General features: G+C 47.4%; 2 protein-coding genes across 3 annotated transcripts in view; one reads left to right on the top strand and one right to left on the bottom strand.

Annotated features, from left to right (window-relative positions):
• The window catches only part of MGAT4B (alpha-1,3-mannosyl-glycoprotein 4-beta-N-acetylglucosaminyltransferase B), a 50,813-nt gene extending 33,463 nt beyond the window's left edge, over positions 1 to 17,350 (top strand). The window contains exons 2-15 of the mRNA XM_053956581.1: positions 1,739 to 1,918; positions 2,609 to 2,749; positions 3,578 to 3,711; positions 6,113 to 6,159; positions 8,259 to 8,372; positions 8,807 to 8,882; positions 9,260 to 9,374; positions 10,119 to 10,249; positions 13,072 to 13,179; positions 14,106 to 14,299; positions 14,677 to 14,755; positions 15,211 to 15,298; positions 16,179 to 16,291; positions 16,367 to 17,350. Coding sequence (XP_053812556.1) covers positions 1,739 to 1,918; positions 2,609 to 2,749; positions 3,578 to 3,711; positions 6,113 to 6,159; positions 8,259 to 8,372; positions 8,807 to 8,882; positions 9,260 to 9,374; positions 10,119 to 10,249; positions 13,072 to 13,179; positions 14,106 to 14,299; positions 14,677 to 14,755; positions 15,211 to 15,298; positions 16,179 to 16,291; positions 16,367 to 16,390 — 1,544 coding nt within the window. The 3' untranslated portion in view covers positions 16,391 to 17,350. The remainder of the gene's footprint in view (positions 1 to 1,738; positions 1,919 to 2,608; positions 2,750 to 3,577; positions 3,712 to 6,112; positions 6,160 to 8,258; positions 8,373 to 8,806; positions 8,883 to 9,259; positions 9,375 to 10,118; positions 10,250 to 13,071; positions 13,180 to 14,105; positions 14,300 to 14,676; positions 14,756 to 15,210; positions 15,299 to 16,178; positions 16,292 to 16,366) is intronic.
• Positions 17,351 to 17,689: 339 nt separating this feature from the next.
• Positions 17,690 to 25,320, bottom strand: LOC128795621 (leukotriene C4 synthase-like). Of its 2 annotated transcripts, none has more exons than XM_053956582.1 (5): positions 25,156 to 25,320; positions 21,066 to 21,165; positions 19,214 to 19,284; positions 18,470 to 18,551; positions 17,690 to 18,008 (listed from the first exon to the last, which is right to left on the bottom strand). In XM_053956582.1, exons 1-5 carry the CDS (start codon positions 25,211 to 25,213, stop codon positions 17,834 to 17,836), a joined length of 486 nt encoding a protein of 161 aa, XP_053812557.1. In that variant the 5' UTR covers positions 25,214 to 25,320; the 3' UTR covers positions 17,690 to 17,833. The 2 variants fall into 2 exon arrangements, with proteins under 2 accessions (XP_053812557.1, XP_053812558.1); XM_053956583.1 differs by having other exon boundaries at positions 17,922 to 18,202.
• Positions 25,321 to 27,959: the final 2,639 nt, after the last annotated feature.

The following is a 27,959-nucleotide window of genomic DNA, read 5'->3' as shown; positions in this document are numbered from 1 at the left end:
GTATTGGGAAGCTGAATGTAACTGTATTCCTATGTCTGAGAGGTAGCAGCAGGTAAAGGTCTCACTCATCGTGGGACGAGTTTTTAGAGCCTGACATCTCCTGAGAATTCCTGTGGCAGCTCTCAAAGCTGGGTGTTAACTTGTTTTTCTGCATATTTGAAAATGTTTTTTTGATGGGAGTGGAAAGCGAGCAGCACCGCACAGGAAAAAGGAAGGACTGGTCTTGTTTATGTCTCTCCCTTGAATTCCTCTGAATAACGTGTTGTCAGATGGACGGAGTCATCAAATGGGTGTAACTTCCTCTGTTCCCTCCCCGTGTGCTGTGGCTTTGAAAATAATGTCAAAAGGTTAATAGGAGCCAGACTGCTTGAGCGTGTCCCTTGTGCTGAAGCACTGAGTCTTTAAGGAGGTTTTTCTTGGGAGAAAGACTGAATAGGGGAAACTTTTTCTAGGCAAAAGCATTACCAGTACCTGGACTGGGAAGCACTGTTGTCTTGGAAACTCTGTGCACTGAAGCTGGATATGTCTGATTTTCAAAATTCCTTTTGCTTTTTCTTCAAGGACCCCAAAATAGAAGTTTTTTTTAATGCAGTCAATGTATATTTTTCAATTGCTTTGATTTATATTTAGCCCTGTGTTGTGGAGTACTTTTGAGCATTAACTCTCCTAGTTGTGTTTGGGTTAAGAGTATACTATTCAGTGGATAAATCTGCTTTGGGTATCTTACTGAAAACAAATTAATAACCGCAGATGAAAGTATATTTTTAATGAGCAGTTTCATTAATAATGGGAAAAAAATGTCCTGGGAAAGTTAATTAGTGGCTCACTGATTCCACTCCCAGCTGTTGTATAGTTAGTTCTGACTGAAAGCTCTTGATAGTTTTATTGCTCTGTTTACAGAGCATGGGATAAGATGTTGTTCCAAAACTAAAAGCTTTTTTACCCTATCAGAAGGGGTTTTTTATACATTTATGATGCATCCTAAAGGTGTACGTCCAAACATTTGAATTCATGTAAGCATCCAGGCAGTTGTTGCCATGTGATTTTCTTTATCCTGACATGTTTTGGAGAGGTTAGAGTCCCAAAATCTCTTTTGACTGTTAAAATTTGGGGTTCTCTTCCAAAGCTGGAGGAGGTGCTGTCTGCACCTTTGTCTCACTGCAGGGCACCATTCCCCCTTGCCAACATCTCTCTTTCCGTCACTCGGGATCCTCCAGGAGGCGGTTGTATTTATGAGGACAAAAGAAAAGAAAGGCAAATGAGCTGGGGAAGGCTCAACCTGTAGAAAAGGATAGAATGGATATTAGGAAAATATCCTTCAGGAGAAATCTGCCAATCATTCACACAAGCTGCCCAGGGAAACGGTGGAATCAGCATCCTTGAGGAGATGTAGAAGATGTGTAGATGTGGCACTTGGGAACGTGGTTTAGTGGTGGACTTGGCATTGCTGGGTTAATGGTTGGACTCAATGATCTTAGAGGTTTTTTCCAGCCCTAACTGTTCTATGATTCTATTTCTACATGACCCAGAAACCCAAGCTGAAAGAACAGAAATGGAAGTAGCTTTATTATTGTGGTTCTGGACTTAAACTGCCCTCCCCACAACCCTTTCGCCAGCGGGTGCGTGCTGGACCACAGCTCCCTAAATCCATAATTTAAGGACTGGGGAGGCAAGGGAGGTATGAGTGAAACCCTTCTGAGCACAGAGGACTAAGGTTCTCTCTCTTCTCCATCCTCAGGTGACATTGTGGACATCTACCAGCGGGAATTCCTCGCGCTCCGGGACCGGCTGCACACGGCCGAGCAGGAGAGCCTGAAGCGCTCCAAGGAGCTCAACCTGGTCCTGGAGGAGATCAAGAGAGCCCTGTCAGAGAAGCAGGCCCTGCGGGACATAAACCGGACCTGGAGCAGCTTATCTGGTGAATAAACAGGCGTTGAGGATCTGGGGCTGTGTTGAAGCTGTTTCTGATGAGGAGGTAGAGAGGTGTGTGTGTGTGTATGCGTGTGCACAGGGCTGCGGACAGGACCTGCTCTTCTCTCCCCCAGCGTGAGCAAATTGTGGAGTTCAGAGAGACTTGGGAGCTCTTAAACTCCCGTTTAATTAGAGGTGCATAAGCATCATTAAACACGGATTTGCCTCTGCCGAGGATATTTGCCAATTTGCTTGCTTACAAGCTTTTTTTTCTCCCTTGCAAGTCATACACTCTGTTTCCTATGGCTGTATTCAACCCATATGGAAAATGGGTATCCAAAGAGAGGTGGGGAGGAAGGAGTTAGGCTGGCTGAGCACCCCTCACCAATTTATTTGTTCTTTTTATTTTTTTAAGTTGCTCGGTTGAAGAAAATTGGATCTCTACAGAAAGATCTGATTTGACCTTCATTTTATCTTCATTCTCCCCTCTCCTTCCCAAATATTTTGGGACTTCTTTAAGGCCCTCCTGGCTCCTGCTGAACTTTAATTGGGTTTGTGGTAGCATGTTAAAGGTTGGCCTGATTTTTTATAACCCAGCAGTAGTCTCGGGTGGCCAGGCTGCTGTAAAAAGGCTTCTTGCCTTGCAGTCTCTTCCTACCTACCGTGCCTTGCAATTGATTCCCTTTTCCTTTTTAAGACGAAACCAAGTTAAAACTGTGGAATATCACCAACAAGAATGTGCTGCACCTTCCCACCATCTTCCATCATTTGCCACATTTGCTGTCAAAGGAGAACAGTCTGCAGCCAGCCGTGCATGTGGGACAGGGGCGCACTGGAGGTAAATGGGAATTAGTGCTGCTTCTGGTGCTCTTCCTCACCTTGGTGCCTGTCCCTCCCCTTTCCTCCGGGCCTGGCTGTGGCACAGATATGAGCAGGACTGGAGGAAGGGCTGCATGCATCATGCAAGCTTCCTTGGTTATGGTGACATGTGGGGTGGGTGAGCCATGTCACATCTGCAAGTCTACAGGGGAGTGCTGTCTGTGCTCGTGACTGGCCCTAAAATGTTCTTGATGCTTCTGCCAGATGTTGTTTGCCGCTTTCCATATCCAGAGTGCTCTAGACTGCCTGGAAGGGCTTCAGATGAAAGCATAATTTGTAGGGTGCTTCATGGAGACTGTAATTGAAGGAGACAAATCCCATTAGTAGCAGGACTTTGGTTACTTGATGATTCCCCCTGCTCCCCAGTCCCAGCCCAGTGCCAAAGACCTGACTTGCACCTACTAAACTGGAGTGCTTTTGGCCATGGGAGGGGTTTGGAGAACAAGAGGTGGTCTTCAAATTGCTGTTCACAAGTTGGCCCCTGGGAGGGGGAGGGATTTGTGGTGTTTCCTTAGAGATCATTCTTTCAGGGAGAAAAAGCAGAGCATATCTGACTGCCCATGGGTGCTCTGCCAGCCCAGCACACTGAGGTGCTGCTGGCTGGCACTGGGCTGAGGACAGGAGTGTGGGAACCCTGCATAGCCCAGGAACCCACCAACCTGCTGCTCACTGCTGGTTTTTAATGACAGAGCCTGGCACTGACCAGTGAACCATGAGTTGGTCATGGGAGCAGAGAAAAGTGTCCAACACAGCCCCCTCTCTAAAATCTCTCTGTGGCCCTGGACAGTGTCCGTCGTGATGGGAATCCCCAGCGTGAAGCGGGAGGTGCATTCCTACCTCACCGACACCCTCAACTCCCTCATCTCAGAGCTCACTCAGCAGGAGAAGGAGGACTCTGTCATCGTTGTCCTCATTGCTGAGGTAAGACAGAGCTTTGCCAGTTTGCCCTGTTTCCCTGGCCCCCATCCCACTGTCTGCCAGACTCGGTGCCAAACAGGATGCTGTCCACCCGGACACCAGCTCTGCCACTTGCTGGGTAGATAAGCCTGGCCTTGGGCTGCCATCCAGCAGGATCAGCAGGTGTGTCTTGCCCAAAATGAAATGCTGCTTGGGCCAGAGAGGATCAGGATGCGAGCAGGCAAATGTGTCCCATTAGCAGCTACCGGTGTGGCACAGCTTACCTAAGTCATGATGCCTCCTGCAGGGTGCTTGAATGGATATCCACAAAATGAACTGCAGCAGCTCTGTTTCTCCACATAGCTGTAACACAGCACTAAACCCCTCTTGAACCAGAGTTGGTAATTTGGGGTTGAGACTGATATGCGTCTTTGTATTGGTGCCTGGAGCCCGGAGTCAGTTGCTGAATCCAAGGGCTAAAAAGCCTTGATACATTAATCCGCAGGAGCTGCTTTTATCTATGGGTTTAGATGGTTATTTTTCTCCATGGCTTTCCTCTCAGGATTATTTTCTTGAGCCTGAAGTGCATTTGTCTTAATTTCCAGAAATCCGGTGAGAAAGATAAACCTCAGTAGCCTGTTACTGGGAGCGGAACAAAGATGAATGTCCGGGTTTGCTGCCTGTTTACCCATAATTTGACATTTTGAGTAGCATTTGGCCTTCAGGACTCTGGCTGGTATTTTGTACAGGGAGAAGGTGTGCACAGATGGGGCCCAGGACAGGGTTTGGTCCTGGCTGTCATTTGGCTCCCTTGGAGCCAGGACAAGTTTGGTGACTGTTTTTGCAGTGGGTAAGTTGAAGCCTGAGAAGTTTTAAGCAACTTGACCCAGACCAGCTCCTGTTTTGGACTGTAGTAATACTACTTTAGTTGACTTGAAAATAAGGTGCATGCTGTGATGGCAGCTCCTGATTTTCAGGATATAGCTATGATGAGGAAAGTGAACAACAAATAAAGTTGTTGCAAATTCCTTTGGCCAAGTTTGGTCTTGGAGCTGCACAACATCCTCCTGGGCAAATGTCTGCCACTGCTGTGCCTGCTCTGCCTCTTCCCAAAGTGTTTCTCTATGTACCTGCACTTGTTAGAGCTCCATGGGCATGGGATAAAGAGTGGAGAGGGTGGTATGAACCTGAAGCAAATGCTGAGTAATTTGAAGACTCGGCACAAGTGCAGCAACTGAATGTCCTTTCTGGGATAGGGACTGCTCATTCCCAAGTGTCACTGCTGGCCACTGCAGGTGTCATCTACAGTGGCTGGGCTGCCTGGGGGAGCAAGGGCTTCCTTGGCTGCCTGGGGGGGGCTCTGGGGTGAGATGCCTGGCTCGGCTGTCACCAACCCACTGTTTCAGACACTTGGAGTGGAGCTGCATAGTTCCTGCCAAAGCCACGAGCATCTTTCCTGCTTTTGTTTTTCCCATTGCTGTTTTCTTGGCACCCTGAGGTAAGAAATCAGTCCAGCACTGGGACTCTGAGCCCTGTTTAGGAAAGGGACCTTTTCCTCTCGAGAAAACCCTCCCTTGTCTCTGTGCCAGCACAGAAGTGCTGTGCTCAGCCTGTGACACACATCCCAGTGTCTCATTCTCACCTCACCCGGCACCGAGTGCAGCAGCAGCTGGTCCCGGCTTCTGTGATGCTGCATCGGCAGATCCACCCAGGACGTGCAGCCTCACGATCCGTGTGGCTGCCCAAATCCATGCCACCACCAGGAAACAGGAACAGATTTTGCTCGTGGGTCCCTGCCCTTTGTTCTGGGGGTTTGTTTTCCCATCACTGTGCAGACGGTTTCTGTCCGGTGCCCGTCCCTGTGCTTGGCTTATCTCACCCGCAGACAGCGGCGAGCGGCGCTGGTGACCTTTGTCTCCCAAATGTTTTGGGTTGCCACATTGATTGTGGGAACAAAGTGGGGCTTTAGGAAGAAAAGTGTCAAAATGAACCTGGAATGAAAAACTTATAAATAGACCCTTCTTTTTCACCAAAGGGTACAGAGTATTCACTGCCAAGAATATTCTCTTGGATGCAAGCCAGCATGTGTAGGGAAAAAATAAATAGCCCAGAGGTTAAAACTTGTACAAACACTTGGTGCTGGCAGGGGCAGAAGTGCCAGGAGAGCACATGGGAAAGATGTGCAGGATCTTGTGTCCTTTGGGATGGATTTTGGGGTGTGATGCCTTTGCTTAGCACTGACCACAGAGGAGGGCTCCTGGGAGCCTGTCAGCATAGGAGGGCTGGATAAAAGGAGACATGAAGGTGAATGAAGATAATACAGATGTGCTGACAGTACCCTGGGGTGTGTTGAAGAAGATTTCTGAGCGATGGGGGACACAGGCTGAGGCTGAAGGGTCTAACACTGCTTTTCTTTTGTTTTCAGACAGATCCACAGTACACAGCCGGAGTGGCAGAGAATATCAAAAACTTGTAAGCGCTTCCAAGTGGCTTCAGTGTATGGCCTGTGCCTACAGCAAGGCCAGGGAACGGCTTCATTAAGGAAAAAATACACACTTTTCTGCTTCCCTTTTTTATTTTGTTGATGTTGCTTGGGGTTGTTTCCTCCTTTTAAACTTTGCGCTCTCGTTGCTGATGCTGCTTCCACTTTCTGCTTGTTCTAAAATGCATTCCGTATGTAGCTTCCAGGAGACTGCTTTGTGCTCTAAGTATTTAACACACATGGTCATTTCGTTCTGTTTTGCTCCTTCTGCCCTGGGGCATTGTGAGGAGATGGATTGTTTAGATTTACAGCAGTCCTGGCAGTTGTTTCAGTGTCTGCTGCAGCCCTGTACTTACTCCGTGCAGTCTGGGCAGTGTAGTCAGCACACACAAACGCTCCTGCCTTATTTTGCTTTAAAATCCGTGATCCATCTTTCTTCCTGCTCCAGCCTGTTTGTTTTCCCCCTTGTTCCAGGCTCTAGTTACATTTGTCTCTCGTGCTGGCTGCTGTTTATGTCCTGGAGCCTCAGTGGCTTTTGCAGCTTCGGCTGTGCTGTTGAAGCAGAAGCCGGTGATGGATTATCAACCATGAGCCGGTCCAGGCGCTAACGGCACCAGAGCTCGGAGGCAAAGGGAGAGAAGAGGTGGTGAGAGAAGGGGCGGTGACTCCCGTCCAGCTCCTGCGGTTGCTCCTTTCCAAAGGATCGCAGTCGCCGCACGAAGGAGAAGAGAAAGGGCAGCACATCCTGCCAGCGCCCCTTGTCCCCGAGCCAATGATGGGAGAGGGGCTGGGACCAGCCAGGGGAGAGCTGTGCTCCCGGGCCCTTGCAGGAGAGCTGAAGCAGAGCCCTCCATCTTGCAGTGCAGGAGCTGGCAGGGCTCCCCTCCTTGTGCCTGCAGGCAGGAGGACGCACTTATCGGGGGATAATGGACTGATTGTCCGATGGATCCTGATGAAATTACCGGGCGCTGCTGCAGAGAGTGCCTCTGCGTAGAAGTCCTGAAACTTTAATTGACTTAATGATTTGATTTCTCATCATCCCCCTCTCCAGTGCCTCCTGCCCCTCCCTAAGTCACTGAAATTATTTTTCTTCCAAATTGAATTGAGGTGGTGTGGGGCCAGGGCAGGCTGGGCTTCTCTCACAGGAGGGAGGAAGCTGTTGCTGCTTTACTGCAATGTTTTGCAGCTCAGTGAGAAGCTGCTGTTTCACTGCTGCCTGAAAAAGGGAAGATTTGAAAATGTTAGCTGAAGGACCTGCCAGTCCCAAGGAAGGAATAAGGAAGGGAAAAAGAAGTGAGAAGTTTTTGGCAGTGTCACTGCTTTGTCTCCCTGTGCCCCATCTCATGTCCTCCAGGCTCTGCACAAACAAAGGAAATCAGCCTTGCACCAAATGTTCTCGAAAAGGCAATATAAAAATAACTGGTTTTCCTGCTTATCTCTCACAGTTAGAGCAGTCCCAGGGTCTTGCTTGCTGATGTAGGTGCCTGCTTTTCAGATGGGTGGCATTATTTTCTGTTGGAGTTCAACTCTTTAAAGGTTTCTTAGCCACATTATGAGAAAAGTAGATGCTGATTTTATCAGCATAAGAGAACTAGGTAGATTTCCTGCTGACTCTCTGAACTACAGCACAGCAGTGTTTTAAGGAACTTAGCAGAATTGTATAGCGCAACCTCGGCAAAATTAATTACTGATGCATTTGGAAAATCTCTAAATGCCTGTAGTGCCAAGTCCTTTCTTTGCTGAACCAGTTTGTGGGTCATGTAATCCTGTAAAGAGTACATGGTGCTCAGGGCTGGTCTTTAAAGCTGACCAGTGTGTGTGTGCAGGAGGGAGGGGGACGCTGGTGGGGAGCACGTGTACCTGGGCTATTAGAGACTGTGGGAGGGAGAAGATAACTTAAAAAGTCCGTGTCAAGCCCTGCTGATGTCTTCTGATGAGGCCCAGAGGTGCACTAGATACCAGGGGAGTTATACCTTAGAGGCTGTGTTTTTTGTTTGGTTCTGTGGCTCAGTGTTTACCTAGTGGTTTGGTCAACAAAACGTTGTGTCAGACATGGAGGTATTTGTTTAGTGCTGCTTTTCTCCCTCAGATTCCCGAAGGAAATACACTCAGGTCTCCTGGAGGTAATTTCCCCATCTCCACATTTCTATCCTGATTTCTCCCACCTGCGGGAATCCTTTGGAGACCCCAAGGAAAGAGTCAGGTAAGAATGAGTGACCTTATAAACAATCAAGCCCTGAATTAAAGAGCTATAGCAAGTTCCTCACTGACTCCAGCAGGGAAAGCTCCTTTGCAGGGCCAGGTGAGGACTTTAAACTTGAATTATCGAAGAGCTGGAGGGACATGATTTGGTGACAGGGGCATGAACTGACACCAGCTTTGCCAGGCTTGTCTCATGCTGTAGTGTTTCCATCACAAAGTGAGGAGCTCATTTTAACTCAAATTACCTTCATTTTGGAAGTCCTTGAGATTTCCAGTAACTCTTAGTTGACCAGGGACCAAAGTGAGAGGCCATATACCATCCCCTCTGCCTCCCAGGGCTGTGCCTTCCCATCTCCAACCCAGCCTGGGCAGGCTCCCTGGAGCAGCCACTATCCCAAGAGACACCAACAGTCCCATTGTCTTTGTCTCTTGCAGGTGGAGGACAAAGCAGAACCTGGACTACTGCTTTTTGATGATGTATGCCCAGTCCAAAGGCATTTATTACGTGCAGGTGGGTTTGGTGCTGGTGCTGGAGGGAAGGTGGATGTACCTGTGAGTTCACTGTACTGGCTTGTACCAGCTGAGAGAGAGCAAAGAGCATATCCAATTCCGTGATGCAGCAGAGTGGGAGCAGGTTTTAACCACATAGGTTCAAAAGCTGGGTTTCTAAAATACTTTAAGACTTGGAAACCTCCCACTTAAGGAAGGCAGAAGTCCTTGATCCTCTTACCTGTTAGACTGAATGAAAAAAAGTGCTTGGAGCACCTTCCAGAATAAACTGGGTCTGTGCCAAAGCTTTCCTCTGGTCTATGGTGTGATTGCTGTGCACAGAGAGACTGTTGCTGGGACCTGGATGGGACATTGCCTCTGTGCCCTTTTGTCTTGCAGCTGGAGGATGATATTGTGGCCAAACCAAACTATCTCAGCACAATGAAGAACTTTGCCTTGCAGCAGCCCTCTGAAGAGTGGATGATCCTGGAGTTCTCTCAGCTGGGGTTCATTGGTAACGTTCTCCCCAACTCACCCCAGTCCTGTCAGACACAAGGCACAAGAGCCTGCTGGCTCTTGCCAGCACTACATTCTTGGCCCAAGAAATTGTCCCCACAAGATGGTAAAATACTTGGACTTGATCCCCTCCTATTTTTGCAGTGACCCTTGTGTTTGCACAGGGGAGAAAGATCCTCACAGCTGGTACTGCTGATGCTCACTTTAAATAAAAATAAACCTGGTGAGTGGCCCAGCCAACAGCCAAACAGCTTAGATATGGCCAGTAGCTTTTAGGCTGGATGGGATCTGGATTTGCCTAAGAGTGTGCAAAAGGAAGTTTGCATCAGCCCAGAACTATTTTGGGAATGGCAGTACATGGTTGCAGTAGCAGCTTGATCTGTTATTTTGGATACTGGTTTGATTGGCTTAAAACTTGTAGTTTTCAGGGCAGGAAATGGTCTCTCCTGCAGCTGGCTGCATTTTTCATCTTGTTTCTCTTTACTGAATGGGAGAGTTTTAGACCTTTTGATACTGTTATGACCTGTGAGACTCTAATGCTTTCTAATTCTGCAACAAATATTAAATCCGGAAGTGTATTAGCAATGTCAGCACTGCTGGTACATAAACAGGGGCCACATGTTGCTTCCTTTACAGACAGACACATCTAACCTCCACAGCCCAGTCTCCCAATTTTTTCTTTCCCAGCTCTGATTCTAGACCATTTCATACCATAGCTCATCTCTCTCTCTTTGTGCTCTAGGAAAAATGTTCAAGTCTCTGGATCTGAGCTTGATAGTGGAGTTCATCCTGATGTTCTATAAGGACAAACCCATTGACTGGCTGCTGGATCACATCCTCTGGGTGAAAGTCTGCAACCCTGAGAAAGACGCAGTACGTAAACAACCTCTGTTGAAGGGAAATGTTCTGTTGTGTGTGGGCAAATGTACGCTTGGCTGTGCCTCCAGAGGATCCTTTCTGTGAGCTCTGGTGCTAAGTGACTTTGCACCGAGCTGTGCCACCCCTGTGGAGCGTGCTGCAGGGTGTCCTTGTGGATTGTGTAAGCGGAGACCCGGGAGTTCAGGCTTTTGTAGTCTGCAGCTGCCAGGAAAGGCATTATTTCTGCATCTAAGCACTAATAGGGTATTCCTCCTGCAGTCCTCGAGGACAGGAGTCATTCCCCATTCTTCTGTGTTGTTCTGCATTCCGGTGTGCTTCTCTCCCTGAAGCCGTCTCCCACTCACTGACTATCCCCAGAATAACCCTTTGACTCTGGGTCCATGTGCTGTACCCACCTGGAGCACACATGGAGACTGCCCAGAGAGCTCACCCCAGAGCAAACCCTCCTTGCACAGTCTGCCAGAATGAAGCCAGATCACACAAAGCCCTTGTCAGGGGTTCTAGGAGGGTGCAGAGAGGTGAAATGGGCTCAGCTTTTGTGCTGCCACTCCTTTTGCAGAGCCATAAGCCCCCGTGCCCTGTGGAGGTTGAGTTTGAACTCCAGCAGCAAGGGGCTAAAGCGAGTGGGAAGGGCAGAGGAGGAGTGTCTGTGGCAGCAGATGTAAGATGAGCTCAGCACCAGATACTCTCCTGTCTTCTCTCTGAACATACTGTATTTACTCAAACTCTTGCTTGCCCTCCTCCTCAGTGGAGAACAAGCAGCAGAGTCACTGTGCAGAGCTCAGAGCCAGGGGCTAAGAACAGACTTCATAGTGACAACCATGTTGTGGTGATAAATGCCAGAGCAAGTGGTCACTCTGGGAATTAGTGTTGTATTTATGTGCTGGGGGGATGGACCATCCTCAGAGCTCTGCAGAATTGGGGCAAGGATGTGGTTTAATTTGGCCTGATCCCTGGCAGAGGACGTGGCACTGGCTCCAGTACCCCTTGTGCAGCAGGACCAGTCTCAGATGAAGTCCACTGAATCCTCCTGGCAGTTCAGACCATGTGCTCAGCTGTGACAGAGCAGTCCCCAGGACTGTCTGGCAGCCCCACAGTCCTCACAGCTGTGGGTAAAGCCAGATGGGTGGGATGCTGGGATGGAGCTGGGAATGATGCTGCTGTCTGTGCCCCCACCTTCAAAATCCTAAGCTTGAGCACTGATTAAATGCAGATCCTGCTAGGCTGGATCATCTTCTCCTTAACTCATCTGTGCTCATCTTTTCCTACCTGATAGAACCAAGGTTTTCTCAGGGGAAATCACAAACCTCTTAAACATGTTGCCTTTTTAAAAATTAACCTACTTTCCATGTGGATTTCTGGCTCCTTTCCCCTGCTGTTTGCATGATTAACTCTGCACAGCGCCCTTTCAAACATGACTTTCTCTTGTAAATCCCACTGTGCAAAATCAAATGGTAGCGAGGAGGATTTGTCTTTTTGATTGAAAGTTTGTTTGACCTGAGCTTTTGGTAAGTGCTTTGCCTGCTCTGGGTATATTCTGCTCTTTCTTTTTTAACTAATTTTAGATTTATCTGGGGTAGACCTAGGTGAAAGGATGACCTTCTTACCACCATGAGCTATTCCCCCTCCTGGCTTGTCTGTGACAAGGCTGCTTTCAGGAAACATTTCTTTAGCAGTGCAGGAAAAGGGGAGAAAGATAAATCAGGAGATGCTGTAGCTGCCTTCATTCCCCTTCCTCCTCCTCTCCCCATCCAGAGTGGGATAGCCATGATGGAGTTACATCCAGAGTTGCTGGCAGTGAGTAGGGTCTGTCCCATTAGCATGGCTAGTTTTAATTTTCTAATGTAACGTGTGCTGGATTACGGGATTATCTCTTTTGCAGCTTGCAGGGGTCATGCCTGGAATTTCCCAGCTCCTGGCCCATGGTGGGGGCTTGGTGTGACACCCTGTCTGTTCCAGGCAGCCACCGTGGGATTTCTGCTGGGTGGGAGGCTGCAAGAGCAGATGGCATTAGGGATGTGCATGCATTTCTTTTCTTAGAAAAAGCCAAAGTTGGATAACAAATACCCTCTTCATACAGCTTTTAACCTGTATTTTTGTCCTGCTCCCCCAAACTGAGAGAAATGAGCTATTTTAAAATGTGAGCTCTCATCTCCCCACGCTCTCAGTGATTTTCCCTTTTGTCCTTTATTCCCTCTCCATCGTCTCTCTCCCTCCACTCCATGGTAAATCACTGCCAGGATCACAGTTGCATCTCCAAGTTTATTTATGTAGTGGATAGGCGTGAAACAGCCCAGCAGCTCTGACAATGGCACGTGCTGTACATCTGCTCACAACTCCTGCCAGCAAACTGGGAACTGCCCATCCAGAGAGAGCCCACACTTGGGACCTGTTCACCTGGCTCTGAGTCATCCCAGGATTATTGTACCTTCAGACATCAGGGATCCCAAGCTCTGAGTTGTAGGAAAAAGGCTTTCCCAATAAGCCAAGGGGCAAAGGAAACTCAGTTCTCTGGCTGTTCCTCCCTGACAGCACAGAGGGGATTTGCTCAGCGTTCTTAGCTGTACTTGGCAAGGAGAAATTTGGCACCTGGACCCTGCCCAGCAGAGCCTGGGGGGCAAGTGGCAGAGAGTCACAGTCCGGTTTCTCCAAAGCGTGGTTAAAAGCCCTCTTGCCAGATTAGAGCCTAAATACCACAGAAGGGCACAGAGATGGAGGACTTGTCTGTCACTGCTTGTGCCCTTGTCCATCACTCTTTGGCCACAGTGGCCTGCAGAGGTTTGAGCCTGGGGCACTGTGAGGCTGTCTCGTTTCAGAAACACTGCGACAGGCAGAAGGCAAACCTGAGGATCCGCTTCAAGCCCTCGCTCTTCCAGCACGTGGGAACCCACTCCTCCTTAGCTGGGAAAATACAGAAGCTGAAGGTGGGTACCAGCTCTCTGTCCAAGCTACAGGTGGCCTGGCCTGCAGGCACCTGGGAACTGGCTGCTTTTGGGTGGGGACATCAGTGACAGCAGCTGGTGGCAGCTGGATTTCTGTGAAGTGGTTGTGTTTTATTCTGAATTACAGTGAGCTCAGGTAGCTCCTGCTCCTCAGAATGGCAGTGACATGCACCAAGAGTCACTCCAAGATTATAAGCCTTGGTAACAGTCCTGGCCACCCATCCTGAGGGCCAGGCCATGGTCCAGGCAAGTGACTTCGAAGAATGTACTGAAAAACCTTGGAGAGATGACTCCTGGTTTGGTCTGACTTCCTTCCCGCTCCACTTCACGTTCCTTGGATTTGGTGATGGACAAATTATAACTCCCCTGTATAAGAGCTGGAATTGTTGATGTGTGTTTAAACATGAACAAAATGCAGCTTTCCACAAGTACAGAATCCATGGACAGACATCCCTGGGCTGTGCTCTCTGTGTGATCCCCGGGGAAATGGATGGTATAATCCAGTTTGTATCCCAGTGCAGTGCTGTCAGGCCATGTAATCCAGTCATTTTATGCTATTGTCAGCCTCCCAGCTGCTTTCTCCTCAAGTGCAAAGACTCTTTCCAGAGCTCCTGGGGCGTGGACAGGTGTTCAGGGACATTTGGACAATGAAAGGCTCCTTGGTGTGCTGGATCAGAGCACAGAGCAGGGGTACTTCTCTGAGCTGCCTCTCCTCAAGCAGTGTCCTGGGATCCAATCACACATTCCTCTGCCTGGTGCCTTGCCCAAATCACTTCCATCTCTCATTCTTCTGTGCCTTGCAAATCACAAAATTTTAATTTGCAGTGCCTTGTAGCTGGGGCCTTGGTTCCTCATGGGCCAGAGCAGCTCATGGCCCTTCTCTGCCCTTTTGCTTTCTGCCCACCAAGGACAAGGACTTTGGAAAACAGGCACTGCGGAAAGAGCACGTCAACCCTCCTGCTGAGGTGAGCACCAGCCTGAAAACCTACCAGCACTTCACCTTGGAGAAGGCTTACCTGCGGGAGGACTTCTTCTGGGCCTTCACTCCCACTGCTGGAGACTTCATCCGATTCAGATTCTTCAAACCACTCCGTATTGAAAGGCCAGTGCTTGAGGGGTCAGCAGGGGTGTGGGGACAGCCCAGAGCACGTGGAGACACTTGACTTCTGCTCTCCTGGCAACTTAAATTTCTTGCCTGTTTCCTGCTTGGCTGCCCAGGAGGAGGGAGCAGTGCACTTCCAGGGGAAGGATCATTTCACCCTTTCTCAGTGGGGCCACCTTTGCCAGAGTTCTTTGCTGCACTTGTGAGCAGTCCATGGTTTAGCTAATCTGGCACAGAAAGTCTCCTGCCAAATCGTGCTGTGGGCTCTTTGGGAAGGTGCCCGTTAGGTTGAGCTGTTGGATGATTCAGATGGGGTGAAAGCCATCATGTGCCCCCTCGCTCACTGTGCCTTTCTGTGGGTTTGTTCTCTGTCACAGGTTCTTCTTCCGCAGCGGGAACATCGAGCACCCAGAAGACAAACTCTTCAACACGACCGTGGAGGTTCTGCCGTTTGACGTAAGTGTTTGATTGAGATTTGAGGTGAGGGTGGAGTGGGAAGCAAAAGAGGCTTGAGAGGAGGGAACTGCTCTCAGGAGCATCATGAAAATCTGTACAAGATTTGAGTGCCTCTTACCGGTGCTGGCAGGGAGCCAGAGGGTCATGCCTGGTGTGATGCCACCTCAGGAGCTGGGTGCTTTGCTGAGCACGGCTGTGTGAGCCATCCCTGCCTGGGGATGCTCCAGTGGGTGGGATGGCTGCAGAGGAGGGGATGAAGCCAGAATGGTGCAGTGGAAACAGCAGCGTGAGGACTGCCCCTGTCCTCTTGTTTTGGGCATGTGTCTCAGGGTGCCAGGTGTGGGACGAGATGCCAGGGTTTGCTGGCAAGGGCAGCTCTGGGGTTGCTGCTTTTCCTTGGGGCTTTTGGGTGACTCTTGCCTCTGGTCTTGCACAAAACTCCTCTCCTTCTGCAGAGTCTACAGTCAGATAAGGAAGCCTTGCAGGAGGGAAGAGGCACAGTCGTCAAATACCACAGGACAGCGGATGGCTACATCCAGATAGGTGTGGGGGGTGTGGGGTGGTAAAGTGCCTGCTGGCTTTGATAACACAGCCCATGTCCTCACCTGCATGTCATTCAAGAACCTGAGAGCTGTTTGCTTGGCAAAGAGTAATTTCTGCTTGCCAGGAGCCAGGTTGAACAGGATTTGTTACTGTCTCCTCTCTTCCACTGCCCTCGCTCTCAGACCAGGTTTTCCTTAGATCATTTTCAGTCCTGCATTTCTGCCAGTCTCTGCTCAGAGCCAGGATCAAATGATGCTAATTATTTGTTTGCTTACCCTGGAGTTAAAAACCTCCACCACGGGCAGTTTTGCCATCTCTGTACTCACACCACTTGCTGGTCAGACTTCGTCTCTTGCCACCTGAGCTTGTTTAAGTGCTTGCCCTGCCCTTGGACAAGAATGAGCAATTGCAGCCCCCAGAGAGCTGCCAGTGTGTGATACAGCCCTGGTGTCCCTGCTAAGATGTCAGGTTTTTTTAAGTAGACAAATAAAAGAAAGATTTCCTGACACATGCAGCGTTTTGCCATTTTCTCATTCCTCTGCATGCTGGCTGGTTTCTCCCAGTTGCATTTTCAAAAAAAAAAAAAAAAAAAAACCCACAACCAAAAAGCATGTCAGGCCACTCTGTCCCCTTTCATACAGCAGTGATATGTCACCAAAGACTCCGAGTACATTTTGTTTCGTTTACCTGATTTGTGTTCTCCAAAATGTAGCATTTTGCACTGTATTGCCATCCACACTGCTGGTTTTTAGCCTGTTCTGTGTTGGGGAGCCGCAGGCAGGGGCTGCTGGGGCTGTTGGTGGTGCCCTGGGGGAGAGGGGAAGTGGAGGGGCAATGCCAGAGGACCATCCCTGTGTCAGCCACATGCTCTCCCCACCAGGCTCGTTCTCCAAGGGCGTCGCAGAGGGTGAGGTGGACCCATCTTTTGGGCCACTGGAGGCCATCAGGCTGTCCATCCAGACCGACTCCCCGGTGTGGATCATCCTGAGCGAGGTAAGCCGAGCTCCCTCAGCACCTCCCCACCCCTGCCCTGCTCATCGCTCTGATCCCATCCCTCTCTTCTTTCAGATTTTTATCAAAAAAGCGGAGTGAAACAGGCATGAGGCAGAACGGACACACTCGTGGATCCCTGGTCCTGCTCCCTCCCTCCCGCTCCCTCCTCCCCGCGGCGCCTTGCCCGGAGCAGGACAGCGCAGGGCCGGCTGCCGGAGGCGGCACTCGCCCGCAGACCGCGGCAAAGCTGCTGCTGCGCCTTCCCCGGCGGGGCTGCGGGGCCAGGACAGGCATCGGCTTCTCCAGAAGAGGAGCAGAAAGCAGAACCCAACCCCCTGCGCAGAGGGGTGGCTTTGCTCCGCTCCCTCGGGGTGCTGCTGCCGCTCGGGACACACGGACACGGGACAGTTTGGGGTCGGGACGAGCTTTAGCCAGCGTGGGGACAAAAAGCACCTTCAGCCGCAGACAGGGCAATCTTTGGCTGTGTCTGGGGACAGAGCAGGTCGCACTGAGTCCTGCCAGCTGACCCCACCGGCGCGCTGGGATGGAGGCGGCAGGGCCCGAGGTCTGCCTTGCCCTCTCCCAGGCAGCAGTCCTGGCCACAGCTGAGGATTAAGTGAGGGCAAAGACTGACCCTCCTTCAGCAGAGGAGGAACGAATCCAAAGGGGTTGGAGCTATGATTATGGCAGGGAAAACAAAAAAAATAAAATATGCCACACTGTGCCTGCCAGCATTGAACACAGCCCCTTAACTCACGGTGAAGTCTCCAGTGTCTTCATGCCTTGAGATTGAGTGCAGAAACTGTCTTCTAAATAACTAATTCAGTTATTGATTGATGTGGGTTTTTTGGGGACGGAAAAAATAAAAGCAGAGGTAGCCCAGTTCAAAAATAGTAGGGATTAGTGTAAATCCCAATGTTCTTTCAGCTATACACTGGAATGCATTATACTACTTTAATGTTCTGTATTTTTTATTATTGGATACATTTGATTTTTCAAGTACATCTCTCTATATAAATATATAAAACAATGTGCACTGTAATAAAAGCTAAATTTAAACCTTTGGTGCAGTAGTGAGAGTCACTTGCAGCAGGGCTGCTTTAGGCACCTGGGAACCCCAAGTTCACAGTGGAGGGTGGAATCCAGGGAGGGCAAAATCCTGTGGCACAGTTGGTGATAAGTGAAGCTGGGGTAAAGTAAAGGTCATTTAATCAATGCCAAACAGACTTTAGTACTTGGGCTAGGGTCAGGCTTTTCTCCCAATATTTGGATGTGGTTTTAGGCAAGCTTACCCATCCTTTTCAGTTAATCACAGCAGCTTTTCCTATGAAACCCAGTCCACAACTCAGATGTTCTCACACCAGTCTCTGAGCACCTTTGACAATCACAGGTGATTTCTAGTGAGAACAAGAATTTATTTTTCATATCCATGGTATGATTCTTCAACATAGATCATTACAGCAGTAAGAAGGAGAGATGACAGCATGTGGGTCAATCTGTGCTCCACGAGGCAGAGCCAGAGGCATTTTAGAGCAGGCAGTGCTACAAAGCCCAGCAGTGAAGCTCCTCAGCAGGGGCAGGGGCTGGAAAGCATTTGCTTTCTAGAAGGGAAATTATCTCTGAAGACCAGAGGAGTGCCAGCATCCATCTCCCTTCAGCAGGGAATGCAGAGCCAAGGAAATATTCTCTCTCTGATGGTGCCACATGACTGGCTCCCCTGTGCCGGGGGCAAACAGTGGGTTTTAGGAGAGCTGTGGCCCCTCTCACCAGGCACCACGGAGCTGGAGAGGCCACACCAATGCTCTCATCCATGTGGAGGAGCTGAGCCTCAGGAAGTGTGTCAGGAGCCCAGCCAGTGCCAGCCCCAGCAGCGCCCAGAGCAGCCAGGCACTGGCATACAGTGGTCCCAACCTGGGTGGGAGAAAGCACCATCAGGCACTGCCAGCCCAGCCGGGGCACAAGGCACTCTGGCAGGGCTGAGTGTCCCCACCCCCTTTGGGACAGTCAGGGAAGAGGTGGCACAGCCATGAACACATGGGGGCAGGAGGGGAGGAGGAGGAGGTGGTGAAAATCTGCCTGCAGATTCCACCCATAGGAGGAAACCTGTTCCAGGGGCCTCGTCCTGCTCCCAGGTCCCTGGGCTGGTTTGGGTGCCCAAGGTCCCGCTCAGGTCCTTACCGTCCCTGTGCCGCCACGGCGTAGCCCTGGAAGTACCTGAGGCGGGTGTAGAGGTACAAGAGCCCACACGCTGCAGTCACACCTGGGGGAACAGGGGAGCTGAGTTCTGGTGGGGCTCAGCATCCCTGACACTGCTGGAGCTGCATTCCAGCACAGTCCTCCCAGCAGATGGGGCACGGCCAGAAAACCAAACACAGGGTGATTTGGCTTTAAACCACTGTGTGAGCTTAAATGAGTTTTCTTCCTTCCCTTTTTGTGAGGGATGAACTTCTCTGCCCCACAGAGTTGCCCTGGGACTTGGGTTGGCAATGCTCCCTTACGTGGTTTCTCCTCACAACTAAATGGTGGCAGCAGCCAAATCCCCTTGGTAGGGATAGACAATGGATGAGTAAATGTTTGGGTTATGGTTTCTTGTTCTGACATAGCTCTGCCTCAGCTGCTGCCACCCTGGCACCCTGGGACAGCCTGACCTTGTCCAGGAGAAGCAGCACGAAGGAACAGCCAGGCTCCAGCAAAGGAGCAGGGGCTGCCAGTGCTTCCTCCTCCAGGCAGGAATGGGCTCAGCTGCTCCCAGCTGGAGTTGAGGCTTCTCAATCCAGCTAAAGGGGAAATTTGCTTTCCATGAACAAGAGCCTCACAGGCACAGAGAGAATGCCTGAGTCACAATGGGATTTAAACTGGGGCTGGGGTTTTTTGGTTTGTTCACATAGTTTGGGTTGGAGTTCCCCCCCACATCCCTCTTACCTTGATGGAAGAAGATTCCAGCAACCCAGAGGAGGGAAATGAAGATTGGGAAGTACTCTGAGCAGTTTGCCCTGGTGAGAACCAGAGATGAGAGTTAAAACTGCCTCCTTGTACATCAGAGCCTGGATAACCAAGGCTGGAGAAGGGAATTGGAAACGCACATCAGAGCAAGCTAAAAGAGCTGATGAGAACCATTGTGCTGAGGGAAAGGAGGCTTTTCTGTGATCAAGAACATCCAATATCTGTATTGTAGAGAAAAAAAGCAGCCAAACAACACATTCACCTCTCCTGCATTCACATGGCCCTGGATTGACAAGCTGTGGCTGAGATGGAAATTTGCTGGACCCTCAACAGGCTCCATCCCACACACAGAACCATCCCAGACAGCTGCTGCACCACCAGCTGCTGGGGGAGAGCCTTCTTGTCAGTATTTAGGGAGCTTTCTCTTCCCCTTGGGTGGGAACAGCCCAAATATGGGAGTCACACAAGTCACACACCAAGAAGGAGCCTTCTCTCAGATAAAATTCAGCAGGAGGTGATCAGATTTACAGCCAGGTTTTCCTCCTTTTTTCTTTAGTGACAAAATTACAGATTTTCTGCAAGAGAAGGAGCTGTGTTATTAAAGACATTGGTTTTGCTTCTCCCACATTTTACCATTCCCAAAGCAATTTAATCTTAATGTTGGCCAAAAATATACAAACCTTTGGAGAATGGAGCCAGACTGGGAGCTGGAAAACGTCTGAAGAACCTTATTCTGTAAATGCAGTTTGAGCCTCAGAGAGGGGAGGCTGCCAGGTTTCAAGTGAGTAATGCATCAATAACATTTTTTCCCATTTTTTTTTTCAATATATCAAATTATCCATTTGTATACTGTTCCACAGGGAAAAGAGAAGAAAAACCCACAAAGAAGCAAGTCCTTCTTAAGTCCAAGTTCCCTGAGGTCACCTTCCCTGCCGCAGCCCATGGCATGACTTGGTCAACACACATTTAATAGTTAAGTATTTAATTAAAAGCCACATCAGCAGCTCCCCAGCTCGCAGAGGCTGATGTCTCCAGGCAGGCTGGCCTTCCATGGCCTCACAGAAGGACTGGAGCTGGTGTTTTTGTCACTCCACAAACGTTTCCTGTGCGCTGGCAAGGGAACGCAGCTGCTTTGTTCGGGATTTAGTGCCGGGCTGGAATTACCCTTCACACCAGCTCCAGCCAATTCCTTTCAATCGCTCACAAAACAGAACGACTGAGATGAAAGATGGAATCTGGTGCTTGCTGGAAGCTGAAGGGATCTGTGAACGTTTCCAGTTTAGCTCCAGCATTGCTCTCTCCATAGGAACAGAGCAAAAAGAAACAGCCCTCAGCAGGGGCCCACGAGTGCTGATTCTCACAGTACAATGGCTTCTGAAAGGGAAAAAATTAAAATGCCCTTGTGGCTCATTCTGCAAGCAAGGCCCTTTGCGTCAATTCAACAGCAAAACATTACAAGAAAATATCAGGTTATTAATAAAGCTTTGGCTGCTTTCACCATTTGGAGCCAATAGTAATATTAAATTTAATGATTCTAATTGTGAATGCTCTACACCTCCTCCATACGGCCACTAATTTGTAATTTGGCTGCCTCACAATGCCAGAAGGAGAATTATCATGGATGGACAGAAACACCCCAGCCAAAGTGCTTCAAATCAAAATGCAGACCTTTGCACAAAATCAAAATGCAGACCTTTGCACACAAAGCATTGAAAAAAAAAAATAATAACAATAGCAGTAAGTGGAAAGGTGATTGAGGGAGACCAGTCTCTCCCAACAGTTGACTTAAGTCTTATCTAGACAAAGTCACCACAAAAATTCAAAATCTTACTGAGCTCTGAAGGTCCGCTCAAATTCAGGGTGACCTGTTGTTTCAGGAGGGGAAATCTTGTACTTGCGACGGGCGTAGATCACCTGCATTGCAAAATAGGCTGAAAACAGAACACAGGGATGGTAACCAGCAATGTTTATTTAGCCAAGTGTCATCTGGCTTGGAATCAAGCAAGTGGTTAGACTGAAAGAGCTGATATGATCTAGGTCCGTAGTCCAGGGGTGTCACACATGACCCGTAATAAATGTGCCATTTATTTCACTCTCATGCTTTAAATTCAGGTTTGGTTATCCCAGCTGAGTGCTAGTGCTGGATGACACTTTGCATCATCTCACACCCAGCAGAGCCCTCAGTGCTGCTCCCCAGCAGATCAAACACACCATAAAACCTTACCAAGTCCACACTGAGTCACAGAATTATTTCTGAATCTTGTACGTTGTGTTTAGAGTACGTGTGCACCCTCAGCCAGTCTGATGGGAATGATGTGCAACACTTTCTGCTATTGGGTGGCTGCAAAGTATGGCCCATGTCACAGAGCAGCATCCAAACTGTCAAGCACTAGGATACCATTAAGTCAATTGGAGATGCTCTTAATCATGGCAATAAAAGGAAATGGGGAAGAGGGTGACTATTTCTTGCTCTTCACTCCTGCAGGACAGCCCCAGGGCTCCAGCAGTTCAAGGAGCAGAGGTGCTGCCCATGCCTGCTATCAGCCTGTGCCACATTTGAGCCAAGACACTGACTCAGTGTCTGCTACATCAGTCCTTTGTGCATGTGTAAAAGACATGGAAAGTCACCCCAAAACAATGAAAACTTGCTAACATGAAGATTTGGAATGTTTCACTATTTATTAAAGCTCCTACTCCCACAGGCAATTGCTGATGCTCTGTTTTATTTAGGTGCACTGCTACACTGCTGCCTTTATTGAAAACTCCTATTTTCATAAAGGAGAAAACTAAATTATAAAAACAATTACTTTGGTGGCTGTGGTGGTGTCACTGAGGCACTTGAGTGAGCAAAGTCCTCACAAAGCAACATTTCCAGAGCATTACATAGAGAGACAAGGAGCCGGGGTGCAAGGCCTGCCTTGGGGACTGTCCTATTGTAGCAAAGAACAGCAGGATAGAGAAGGGGAAGGGAAGTAGGGACAGATGTTCCAAGATTAAAGACAAGACATGTGCCTGCAGAAAAGCATTAGAACATATGTAGAAGGGAATTAGAAATGTAAATAATCTGATGCTATGTGACTTGTGTATCACAAGGTTTTACTAACATAAATACAGTCATTCCTTTCAGAACATATATAAGAACAATTAAGCATGTTCTAGTATCTTCCACAGTGACCCAGCCCTAAACAAGGCGTGCTGACAGAGCAGAGAGGGAGGAAACAAGAATGTTCCCCCCTCTTTGATTCATTTGTAGCAGGTTGATCATGGGTGAGGGTGTCACCTTCAGCAGAGGTCCAGCAGGACAGGACATAGCCTTCCTTCTGTGAATCCAGAGAGGTGTGACACACAACTGGAATTCAGCAGCTGCTGGAGAGCTCTGGGAGTAAGATGAAACCATGACCCATCTGGTAACCTCTCCTCCTCCCTGATGCTCTCAGGGTTTCACCCCAGTCTCCTCTCCAGAAATGGACTGACCTGAAGTTACAGCATCATGAGCAGATCTGGCCTGTGGCATAAGTCCAACTGCACTGAGCAATGCTCTTCATCCTGCTTTGTGCCATCTGCACCTTTCCAAAGGTAGGATTCTTGTGACTGATGGGTAAGAGTAATTTTACATCAAATCTCTCCATCAGCTCTACACTTAGCATCTTGCTTCTACACAGGGCCTAATATTCAGAGAAGTCCTACACAGATCCCTGATACATAGGGATGGGTAACAGAAAACCCAAGAGGAGCAGGAGCCTTTTGGAGGACAGCTGGCTGTTCCCCAAACCTGGTGTAAGGGTGAAGAACCGAGGATAAAGAACCAGTCCACAAAAGCACTTCCCAGAATGAGGTGTTGAAAAAACCCACACGAGCACGGACTCTTAGAGAAAAAAAGTTCAATCTACTCTGTAGAATCTTTCAAAGCATTTCCTTTTGTGATTCATGTCTCGAGGTTAATCACCTGTGTGGATTCTCATGTGGCTTAGGGGCTCAGCTCTCCCTGAACTTTGCTCCTCAGTGGAAATATTCTTCATTCTCTATTTGATTATGTCCACAAACTTGTCAAATCACATCATAGCTGCTATCTTCCACATTTGAGTGAACGTGGCAAACAAGCCCTTTGGGGCCTGACAGTGACATTGCGTAAGTTGTTTTTTTTTTTTTTTCCTTTGAAGCTGTAAAATAAAGGAGTGGGGGAAAAAACTGGAGTAGAATAATTTTGCTCTGTGGTACAATGTTGACCACAAGGCTGGGGCACACATCTACGGAGTGCTAAACTCAGGGTTTCACTAAACTGCGAATGACTAAATTAAAAAGGGGAAAGTTACTTGAAAGAATGCAGAAACTGCAGGCTCCCAGAAAATTCAAAAGGAAACATAAAAATCAACCAACGCTGTACCAAGGTCAGCCATTAAATGACATCTGCACCAGGATGTGATGGAGGAGTGTCTGTAGGGATAGCCCACATCCATGCTTCAGTGCTCCCCTGCTCAGAGGGAATCCCAGACCTGTAACTCACCTACAGAATGCCCTTTCAAAACATGCAGAGAAAGCACAGCTCTGAACCCCAGTGACAAGGGCACACGTATTTCATAGGACTAGATGGAGAGGAAACACACAGTATTTTGCAATTGCTCCTTGGTTTCCCACACAGACATCATAAAACCAGGATACCTCATCTGATCGAACAGATAGGAGGGTGCTAACGTCAGCTATTCATCTGCTGGCTTCACACCTGGCTTGTAAGCCATCAAAGTAAAATGCTTAATGCCGCAACCTTTAAAAAGTACTTGAAATTCTCATTAAACAAAAATATTTGAGACAAAACTGCTATCTAGGGATTTGTTACTGAGGGTTTCCTAATGGAAAAGGGCTCAGCAGCATTTCTGTAACTCAGTTTCAAGTTTTCTTCATGTCTTGTCTTTGCATGCTAAACACTCGCTTCACCCCCACTTAGTTTAATAACAAAAAAAAATCATAGTACAAAAGTTTCTTCCGTTTGTAGTTGTATGTCTCTAAATTGAGTGGAAATTACTGAAAATTCAGAAGTCTTGAGCTCTATTCTTAAAGTGGCATATTTTGTTTTAAATAATGCTTGTATTAAGAGATTTATTATCTGATGGCTAAAAGCACATGATGCTGCTCAGAGATTCACATCTGTTTGCAAGCAGAGGTGTGATAGCTGTATGGTGAATTAATACAGTAATAACAAGCCCCACAAACCTTTCCTTATAGAATGGTGAAGTTTTTAATAAAACTGGGGCTCTGTCCCCATCCCAGGCAGGGGAGGCATCTCCCCCTGATGCTCAAGGGGGAGAGACTTTGCCCAAAGGACCCACAAATAAACAGAGCTTGGCAACAACACTGCTCCTTCTAAATGATCTAAACACAATGCATCTATTTAAATTAGAAGTCACTGAGATCCTTTGAAGAGCTCTGTGTCTATTTCTGACCAGAACTTGCATTAGTTTCCAAATTACTGTACTCTGCTCTGTGGCATACAAACATACAAGGTCACAGAGAAACACCCATGTGCACGAGGCTCTTTCCTATATCCACACCTGTCTGTACACTGACCTCCTCATCAGCACATTTACTAACCTGCCTTTATTTTGGCTACCTCCAGCCTCTGCAAGTTACAAATTGCCCGCTAAAATTCAATCACAAACTACCTTACTGTAATAACATCACATTGAAATTGCTTTCAGTGTAAAAGTTTGATTTGCTGGCTTTGAAGATCATTTTAGTCCCTCTTAAATAATGACCACGCTCAGGCATGACACTTCTGCCATGAACAGCCAAAAATTTGTATCATTTTACCATGCAGAAAAACAGTGACTTTCACTCCACAGACGCTCCGAGAAAAACACAGCAACCACATCCCACAAAGTTTAACATAATTAGCTGAATACTGGCATTGTACAAAGGACATTTACCTTGCTCCAGGACTCCCAGAACTGTGACTGTGGCCAGCAGGTCTATTTGATCTCTCATGCTGCTGACTGTGGAGCAAACCCCAGCCTGATGTGCTGGGTACAGCTGTTCCAACACTCTCTCCCACCACCACCCACTTCCAAGAGCTGCCTCTGAGCATAGGTGTTTCCTCCACCACACCTTAACTGTCTCCACACCACGTGGTTTTCCAAAGCAGCCACCCACCAGAAAATGTCTACTCCTTCCAGCCAAGTGCCTTTTGCTGAACAATGGAGCAGGGAAGAATTTTACATGAGCAAACTGTGAAATTCTTCTAATTCATTCTTCATTTACAAATTTTATACCACGACTGAATTATATGTTGCCGACAATGGAAAGATGATAGAATTCTTTCCAGCCCTTTTGTTGCTAGTTTTAATGAGCTCTGAAGCATCTCAATTATGTGCAAGGTTGTAAAAATTATTAACAAGCATTTACAAATTAATGACTTGACCTTCTGCTCTTATTTCAAGTAGTGGAGTTGACCACATGAAAGATTTGATACACTCCAGCTGGAATAACTTAACTCTGTTACCAGATTCTGTGATTTAACAGAATATTCAGATGCTTTATCCTACTAATTACTACTCTTAAGTTTACCAAATAGGAGTACAGTTCTTTTCTAGCACTCACTCACTCAGTAGTTTACTGAGGTTTTTAAGCAATACAAACCTTTCCCTGGCTAACATACAAAAGAAAAGTTCTCAGTTCTGAAGGCAGCAGAGAATGTAGAAACATAGACCCTGAGAAATGTTACACTGACATCAGAGTCATATTTGTAAAATGTAAAATTTGAAAACCAGCAATGTTTTCCCCCTGAATAATTTTTCTCTCCACTCCACAAATGTAAAATCAGCATCAGTTCAAAAGGTTACCTTATGTTCTTGAGCAACTTTACATGGATGACTACTCTGACTTTAAAATTTTTTAAATCAAAGAGGAGGAAGGTTTTCCCTTAATGTTGGTGGTTGAGCCATTACATTTCTCTCTGTTGAGTCACACAGACAAACCCTCACTACAGAACTTGTGCATGTACCAGACCTAGTTTCTCCCAAGAGGAACACAGCAAGATTTTCTTCTAGTTTGGCTCTTCGTTGCTTCAAAACCCCATTATGACTGCTCATCAAGTTGAAAATTCAGTTAATCAATCAAATATCTAATGTTACACTTTTTATATATAACCACACATGTAGAATAGCAAAACCACTTCCTTTCTCTAAAAAGCACTTAAAAGACATGACTTCAGACTTTCCAAGGTACAGCAGACTCCAACTAAATAGAACTAAAACTTTAAAGTTAACCTTAAACTGAACCTATTGGTGGACCAAAGATTTAATCTGTGGTGTCCAATATAAAAGTCAGAGGGAAAATGCCACTGGGCTCTCCTTAGAACATATTTCAACAAACAATGCAGGCTTGAGAAAACACTTCTATTACAGATTTCCATCACTCTCAGGAAAAACACTAGCATCAAGAAAACAGAAGTCAAATTTGTTTCTGAGCAAAGGTTTGTGACAAGCTGCCACTGACTCCTTAAAATCTTTTGAAAACCACAGATGTTATTTTAGTGTGGGATGGTTTGGGAAATTTCTGTTTCACTCAACAATAACTAAAATGCAGCATTTTTAATGGGACAATAAAGCAGAAATTAATGTAACTTCATGGTTCCCCATGGGCTAAAAGTAGCTGATTCTGGTACTGCTACTGATTGTTACATTTGGTTCTTTATAAATTTCTGAAGGTACAGGTCTCCTCCTCTCCCAAACAGAACACAAAACTTGTAGAGTAGGAACACATGAAAAATACACTCTGGTAAGTCAGGATGCTGTGAGGAAACCTGGAGGCTGAGCTGGGGCTGCAAACACAACTGCACAATGACACCAACTGCAAAGCCTGCAGAATGACCCATCGATGTGTGAAGCTGGGCAGTGGCTGTGGGACTTTACCAGCCTTAAGCCAAGACCTCCACACACGCTGCTGCCAGTACTTTGTTCCTTGTTCAGAAACATCAGCTCCTGCTTGCAGCATGTGTCCCATATATCAGCTGGATTCCTGTTCTTGAGGAAATCAGTTTGAACCTCTAAACGCTGTTATTCTGAGGGAATGAGTGAATTTTGGAACTCCACAATTTTGCACATGAGGTCTCGGTAATTATTAACATCTTTTCCACTATTAACAGCCACCTCTGCAGTTGAATTTCCCAGCTTAAGGCCTACAATGCATTCCAGGAAAAAAAAAAAAAACCCCAAAGCCCAGAAGCAGTGGGAGTAGCATAAAGCCTGATTTTCAAAGTTACATTTTCTAAGGCCCCTTTATCCAGTTCTAGCCTGTTTAAATGGACTTTCTGAAACCATAAGAATTGTAAGACACAGCAGCAGAATTTGAGCCTTAGTAATAAATAGGCTGAACAAAATCTGTATGTTGGGATGAATGGAAGAAACCACCTCACTGACAATGCTGAACTCTGCTAGGCTCATGCAAATGTATAAAGTCACACCATGTATATTTAATACACTAGCAAAATATTTATTTTATAATGATAAAACAGAAGTGAAGGATTTCTTTTTGGTGTGCACCAGTAATTGTAGTAAAAGAATAAGGGGATTAATGGACTCTTTATACATTTCAATGACAAAAATTCATAAAGGTTAGCATCAAATTCAACTGTTCTCCATTTACAAGCATAAAACTTACCATAATACCCCTCAAACACATATATAAAGAATTATAGTTTTAAAATCTATAAAAAGTAAAAAATATACAGTCA

This window comes from Vidua chalybeata, chromosome 15, assembly GCF_026979565.1.
Source record: "Vidua chalybeata isolate OUT-0048 chromosome 15, bVidCha1 merged haplotype, whole genome shotgun sequence".
NCBI classification, from domain to species: Eukaryota; Metazoa; Chordata; class Aves; order Passeriformes; family Viduidae; genus Vidua; species Vidua chalybeata.
The sequence above is the reverse complement of the archived record's forward strand: the minus strand, read 5'-3'. Positions and strand labels throughout refer to the sequence as shown.